This window comes from Elephas maximus, chromosome 9, assembly GCF_024166365.1.
Source record: "Elephas maximus indicus isolate mEleMax1 chromosome 9, mEleMax1 primary haplotype, whole genome shotgun sequence".
NCBI classification, from domain to species: domain Eukaryota; kingdom Metazoa; phylum Chordata; class Mammalia; order Proboscidea; family Elephantidae; genus Elephas; species Elephas maximus.
In genome coordinates, this window is record NC_064827.1 from 73400222 (window position 1) to 73408052 (window position 7831).

Consider the following 7831-nt stretch of genomic DNA (forward strand, 5'->3'; position numbering starts at 1 on the left):
ACCAAACCCAGTGCCGTTGAGTCAATTCTGACTCATAGCGACCCTATAGGACAGAGTAGAACTGCCCCATAGAGTTTCCAAGGAGTGCCTGGTGGATTTGAACTGCCAACCCTTTTGTTGACAGCCGTAGCACTTAACCACTATGCCACCAGGGTTTCCACTTAGTATATTACTTACGTTAAAAAAAAAAAATTGTTGTGGGGTTGATTCTGACTCATAGTGACCCTATAAGACAGAGTAGTACTGCCCCATAGGGTTTCCAAGGAGCAGCTGGTGGATTCAAACTGCCAACCTTCTGGTTAGCAGACAGTCTCTTAACCACTGTGCCACCAGGGCTTCATTATTTACTTAGTTATATTACTATTAAGTGAAGAAAAAAAAAAGAGTATCCTGATAAGAAGAATACATTCCAAAAACACACTTCCACATGGTGCCTAGTAAGTATCGTGGGGACAGCTGAAATAGTTTGAAGGAGCCTTGGCTATCTGATCAAAATGCTGACACCAATCAATAACCTTACAAACAGTCTGATCCAAACGGTCTTTTTTTAAAGTGCACAATTACAAATACAAGCTTTAATAAAACAATCATTTTAGCCACAGATTTTTTTTAAACAGGAGTTCAGAGTACTTTTAACACAACATGTTTTACATTTTTGTTATCTATATAATATTTCACACAGAATTTCAAATATGGACAGAAGAAACCAGACTAGCGTCTATGAATTCCTCCTCCTGGGACTCTCTGAGCATCAAGAACAGCAGCCTCTCCTGTTTGGGCTCTTCCTGGGCATGTACCTGGTCACTGTGGTGGGAAACCTGGTCATCATCCTGGTCATTGGCTTTGATATGCACCTCCATACCCCCATGTACCTCTTCCTGGCCAACCTCTCCATTTCTGACATTGGTTTCATCTCTACAATAATCCCCAAGATGCTAGATAATATTTGCTCAGGAAGTAAATTGATTTCTTATGGTGGATGCCTGACACAGCTCTATTTCTTTGGCTTATTTGCAGATCTGGACAACTTTCTCCTGGCTGTGATGGCACTTGATCGTTATGTGGCCATCAGCCACCCCCTCCACTATGCCATGATCATGAATTCCCAACGTTGTGTCCTGTTGGTGGCTGGGTCTTGGGTGGTTACTACCTTCCATGCCCTGGTGCATGCATTCCTTGTGACCAGGCTTTCTTTCTGTGGCCCCAATATTATCCCCCACTTCTTCTGTGATCTGGTTCCTGTCCTGAAGCTGGCCTGCTCCAGTACTTATGTCAATGACCTGGTGCTCATCCTTGTGGCAGGAACATTGCTTATTGGACCCTTTGTCTGCATCCTTACATCTTACTTTTACATTGTACTGGCAATCCTGAGAATTGATTCTCCAAAGGGTAAGCAAAGGGCCTTCTCCATCTGCACTTCTCACCTCTCTGTAGTTTCTCTGTTCTACACAACAGCTATTGGGGTCTATTTATATCCTCCAACACCCTATTCAGGTGGGAAGGAGAGAGTCTTCTCAATAATGTATACAACGGTAACCCCCATGCTGAACCCCTTTATCTACAGCTTGAGAAACAGAGATATGAAGGGGGCATTGGGGAAACTACTCAGAATAAAAACATTCTAACACTCTTCTCTCAGGACTTTATGGTCCTGACTTCGAGACTCGGAGATAACAATTGAAAATTGGTCTCCTGAGAGCTCTATCACTGTAGTTTCTTTTTTCTCATGTTTACATTTCAAACTATGGGCTGACATCTGAGGACAGGGAGAGGACTTCTAACCTCTAATAATTTTTGTAAAGTTCCTGTGCTCTGAATAGTCCTCAGACTCACCCTCATAATGGTTCTTGCTTATTTTCCTGGGTGCTTAAGAGAAGTCTGCATGGGGGGCCAAGGGGTGGGGGGGAATTCCAAACATATTAAACGAAAATGCAAGTCTAAATTTTTGTTTAGTTGAAGTTATAAAGAAACTAGGAAAGATATCTCTAACCCAAGAATGTAAAATTCATTATGGCTGGTAGAATGAAATACAAAAGAAGTAATCTGATATTTTACAGTTAAACAGCCAGTGCTCTATAGAAGAACAAGAAAGTGGCTTTAATTTTAGCCTTGTGTTCTAGTACTGGCTTTGCCATCAATTAACTTTGCTACATTGGATACTTACTCAATGTCTCTGAGCCTTGATTTTCCCATTTGTAAAATAAAGTGTTTGGATTCTGTGAGTCTAAGGCCTCTCACACATACCTCAGTTATAATGCTTAGTGTTATAGTGGCAAGAACTCAAGACTTGAAATCAGAAGTTACAAGTCCCCCACTTTCAAACTGTGTAACTTGAGGCAACTCACTTCTCTCTGAATTTTAGTTTTCATACTTGTATAACTGGAATAACAACTACGTCATAGGATTACTTTGAGTAATAAATAATATGTAACCCACTTGGATCACAGTAAGTGCTCAATAAGTGTTTATTAAATTTAAGTCTTCAGTTCTCTTATTTATCTTACTCAGTTCTAAGGCTTTCCTTCTCTCTCTTTATTGAATTTGCCTGACATTCTGTTAGATGCTGGAGCTATCTGTGGAGAATAAAACATACCTTGCCCCTGACCTATGGAGCCCATAGTCTAGTGTCTTTTATGCTATTCTGTAAGCTTCATGAAAGCAAGGATTCCATCTTGGTCACTACAGCATCCCCTGAACCCAGAGGGTTTAGCTGAATGGATTTAGAAATGAATGAATGAATAAATGAATGAATCTTATTGAAAGTGTAGATTTTAAAAGTAGATCTGAATCCAGAATTCTTACTACTCTGCCTTGTTGATTCCACTGCTTCCTATAGAGACATATACAAAATCATTGAGGTTATCATTATAATAGTATTTGTAGAAAGGCAATACAACACACTAGGAGGGGAAAAAAAACACCACAACAACATCCTTGCAGTGAGAAGACCTGGTTTCCAGCCCAATCACTTATTTCATGAAAGATTTGAACATATTTCTTAACCTGAGCCTCAGTTTACTCAATTATGACTTAGAATTTAATAAAACCTAAATTACAGGGCTGGGAGGACTAAATTGCATGATACATTTAAAAATCACATGATACAGTTCCCATGCATAATAGGCATCAAAGAAATGGTATCTGGAGCTAAGGTTGAATTATCAAACATTAATTGGTCATCAAGAACCAATGTGTTTATGAGTTTAGTCTATAGGTTCAAAGCAGACTATCTGTCTGCTAGCTAGGTGGCATTGGGCAAGTAACGTAATTTCTCCAAGCCTCAGTTTCCTGATCTGAAAAATTGGGATAATGTTAACATCTAACTCATACAGTTACTGTCCCCAAGTGTCTGTCAGTTTGTCATGCTGTGATAGCTTACGTGTTGCTGTGATGATGGAACTATGCCACCGGTATTTCAAATACCAGCAGGGTCACCCACGGTGGACGAGTTTCATTTGGGCTTCCAGGCTAAGACAGATGAGGAAGAAGAACCTGGCAGTCTACTTCTGAAAAGAATTAGCCTGTAAAAACCTTAGAAAGAGCAGCAGAACGTTATCTGATATAGTGCTGGAAGATGAGCCCCTTAGGTTGGAAGGCACTCAAAACAGGGCTGGGGAAGAGCTGTCTCCTCAAAATAGGGTCAACCTTAATGACGTGGATGGAGTCAAGCTTTTGGGACCTTCATTTACTGATATGGCATGACTCTAAATGAGGAGAAACTGCCGCAAACATCCATTAATAATAGTAGCATGGAATGTATGAAGTATGAATCTAGGAAAAATGGAAATCATCAACAACAAAATGAAATGCATAAACATCAATATCCTAGGCATTAGTGAGCTGAAATGGACTGATATTGGCCATTTTGAATGGGACAATCGTAGGACCTGCTATGCCAGGAATGACAAACTGAAGAGGAATGGCATCTCATTCATCATCAAAAAGAACATTTCAAGATCTATCCTGAAGTTCAACACTGTCAGTGATAGGACACTATCCATACAACTACAGGGAAGACCAGTTAATATGACTTATTCAAATTTACGCACCAATCACTCAGGATAAAAATGAAGAAATGGAAGCTTTTTACGATCTTCTGCAGTCTGAAATTGATAAAATATGCAATCAATATTCATTGATAATCATTGGTGATTGGAATGCGAAAGCTGGAAACAAAGAAGGAACAGCAGTAGGAAAATACACCCTTGGTAACAGAAATGATGCTGGATATTGTATGATAGACTTTTGCAAGACCAATGACTTCTTCACTGCAAGTACTTTTTCAACATCATAAACGGTGACTCACATGGACCTTGCCAAATGGAATACACAGGAATCAAATAGATTACATCTGTGGATAGAGATGATGGAAAAGCTCAATAACATCAGTCAGAGCAAGGCCAGGGACCAACTGCAGAACAGACCATCAATTGCTCATATGCAAGTTCAAGTTCAAGCTGAAAAAAAATTAGAACAAGTCCACAAGAACCAAAGTATGACCCTGAGCAAATCCCACCTAAATCTGGAGATCACATTGGGAACAGATTTGTCACATTGAACACTAATGACTGAAGACCAGATAAGTTGTGGAATGAGATCAAGTACATTATATATGAAAAAAGCAAGAAGTCACTAAAATGACAGGAAAGAAAGAAAAGAGCAAAATGGGTGTCAGAAGAGACTCTGAATGTTGATCTGGACAGTAGAGCAGCTAAAGTGAAAGGAAGAAATGACAAAGTAAAAGAGCAGAACAGAAGATTTCAAAGGGTGCCTTGAGAAGACAAAATATTATAATGACATGTTCAAAGACCTGCAGTTACAAAAACCAAAAGGGAAGAACAAGCTTGGCATTTCTCAAGCTGAAAGAACTGAAGAAAAAATCCAAGCCTCAAGTTTCAATATTGGAGAAGTCTACAGGGAAAATATTAAACATTACAAGAAGCATCAAAATAAGATAGAAGGAATACGCAGAGTCACAGTACAAACATAACTGGCCGATGTTCAATCATTTCAGAACATATCATATGATCAAGAACTAATGGTATTGAAAGAAGAAGTCCAAGCTACACTGAAGGCATTGGTGAAAAACAAGTCTCCAGGAATTGACAGAATACCAACTGAGATGTTTCAACAAACAGATACAGCACTGCAAGTGCTCACTCGTCTATGGCGAGGAATTTGGAAGACAGCTATCTGGCCAACAGATGGCAAGAGATCCATATTTGTGCCCATTCCAAAGAAAGATGATCCAACAGGATGTGGAAATCATCGAACACTATCATTAATATTACACACAAGTAAAATTTTGCTGAAGATCATTCATATGTAGCTGCAGCAGTGTATCGACATGGAATTGCCAGAAATTCAAGTTGGATTCAGAAGAGGACATGGAGCCAGGGATATCATTGCTGATGTCAGATGGATCTCAGCTGAAAGCAGAGAATACCAGAAAGATGTTTACCTGTGTTTTATTGACTATGCAAAGGTATTTGACTGTGTGGCTCATAACAAATTGTGGATAACGTTGCAAAGAATGGGAATTCCAGAACACTTAATTGTGCTCATGAGGGACCTGTACATAGATCAAGAGACAGTCATTTGAACAGAACTAGGAGATGCTGAATGGTTTAAAACCAAGGAAGGTGTGTGTCAGGGTCATATCCTTTCACCATACTTATTCAATCTGTATACTGAAAAAATAATCTGAAAAGCTGGACTATATGAAGAAGAATGAGGCATCAGGATTGAAGGAAGTCTTATTAACAACCTGCAATGTGCAGGTGACACAACCTTGCTTGCTGAAAGTGAAGACGACTTGAAGCACTCACTGATAAATATCAAAGACTATAACCTTCAGTATGAATTACACCTTGACATAAGGGAAAGAAAATCCTCAAAAATGGACTAATGAGAAACATGATGATAAATGGAGAATATATGGAATTTGTCATGGATTTCATTTTACTTGCATCCACAATGCCCATGGAAGCAGCAGTCAAGAAATCAAATGAGAGTGGGGGCAAAGTTGGTGGAGCAGTCAGATGCTTCCAGTGGTCCCTCTTATAACAAAGACCAGAAAAACAAGTGAATCGATTATATAAATGACAAGCTAGGAACCCTGAACATCAAAGGCAAAGTTAAGAAATCAGACAGAGTGGCAGGGGGAGGGAGAGACAGTGCAGAAGCAGTGAGGAGTTGCCAGACCTGACTCAGTGGGAACTGGAGCCCCTCAGCCCCAATCCCCTGGCATCACTGCAGCAGGGCTGGTGATAGCTTACGGGACTCAGTTACTTCAGAGAAAGAAGGCAAGAGAAGTGGGGCAGCCCAGATCCCCTGGCGCGACTACAGTGGGCCTAAGCTAGCAGCACAGAATCTACGCACTCCTCCAGAATCAGTGAAAAAACAGTGCTCTCAGCACAAGACAAATGATTTCGTCAAATTTACCATGAGGATCTAATAGCTCCCCCTTTTGAAAGAACTCTCTCCCATCTATCTGGTCCCTCCTCCCTCTGCCCTGAGCTGGCTTCAGTGATAGTCAATTTCACTGGGCCTGAGATAGATCCTGCTGCACTCCCTGAGCCGTTCTCCCAGCCTTGGAGAAGAAACAAATTAACAAACAGGGGAAAAATAACGTGCTGGCTTCCTTAACCTGGGAACTTAGAGCAGAAGCAGCTCCTGTCCAGGCACAAGCAGTCCACAGACTTTGAATATCTTTCACCCCTGCCTGGTCCCAGGTGGCCCCATTTCAGCAGCTAGGCTCTTACTGTTGCATTGCAAGGGTGTAGGTATATGAGGTCTGACTTTAACTGTTTCGGCTGTGCAGTGGAGAGGCGGGTTTTTCACATTTGTTACTGCTCTGCCTATTAAATAGGGTTCTCCTCTACCAACATCAGAGGCCTGAGGGCTGGTGGCTCCACCCATGCCACCTCACCACCCACAACAGGGGTCCAAGGATAAGTGGTGCCACCCAGCCCTTACAGTTAAAAGCATTGGGTGCCTCTGGTATGGCTGCAGAGCCCACTCACCAACCTAGAGAACATGGATGTGCCTTCCTCTAGGACACTCTGGGGAAGGTTGTCAGTCCCCTGCCTTGCTCAGAGTGAGACCCCCTGCTGCAACCAGAAACCTGTGCATGCAACAATCACCACTTCTCCTCTAGGATTGTAGGTGAAAGCCTGCATCACACACTTGGTGACTATCTGGACATCTGAGCTGAATCTATACAAGAAAAGTGAATGGACTCCGAGGCTTATATACTGGATAACAGCTCTAGCCATCTGGTGACAGGACAACAGTGCTTCAAAGGCTCCAATAATCAAGTTCGCTCACTCGAGTAGCCTATTTGGGTATAGCAAAATGAAACAAAACAAGGCAAGAAGCTAGGACACAGTAAGTAAACATAAAATAACAATACAATAACTTATAGATGGCTCAGAGACAACAGTCAGTATCAAATCACATAAAGAAGCAGACCATGATTACTTCAACAAACTCCCAAAACAAAGAATCAAGGAATCTTCCAGACGAAGGTTTCCTGGAATTACCAAATGTAGACTACAAAAGATTAATATAAAGAACTCTTAAGGAGATCGGGCAAAATGAAGAAGAAGCCGAGGAACACACAGATAAAGCAGAAAAGGAAATTAAGAAGGTTATTCAAGAGCATAATGAAGAATTTAATAGCCTGGAAGAATCCATAGAGAGGCAGCAATCAGAAATTCAGAAGACTAACAATAAAATTTCAGAATTAGAAAATTCAGTAGAAAGTCAGCAGAGCAGAATTGAGGAATAGGAAGTCAGAATTAGCAAGACTGAAGATAAAACACTTGGC

General features: G+C 40.9%; 1 protein-coding gene across 1 annotated transcript; it reads left to right on the plus strand.

Moving 5' to 3' along the window:
* The first annotated feature begins 692 nt into the window (after positions 1-692).
* LOC126082873 (olfactory receptor 1361-like) lies at positions 693-1625 on the plus strand. The gene has a single exon (XM_049895957.1). The coding sequence runs from the start codon at positions 693-695 to the stop codon at positions 1623-1625; it is 933 nt and encodes a 310-aa protein (XP_049751914.1).
* Positions 1626-7831: the final 6206 nt, after the last annotated feature.

Excerpts from the sequence above, each read along its gene's own strand:
- LOC126082873 (XM_049895957.1), top strand. The coding sequence starts at position 693 with ATGGACAGAAGAAACCAGACTAGCGTCTATGAATTCCTCCTCCTGGGA.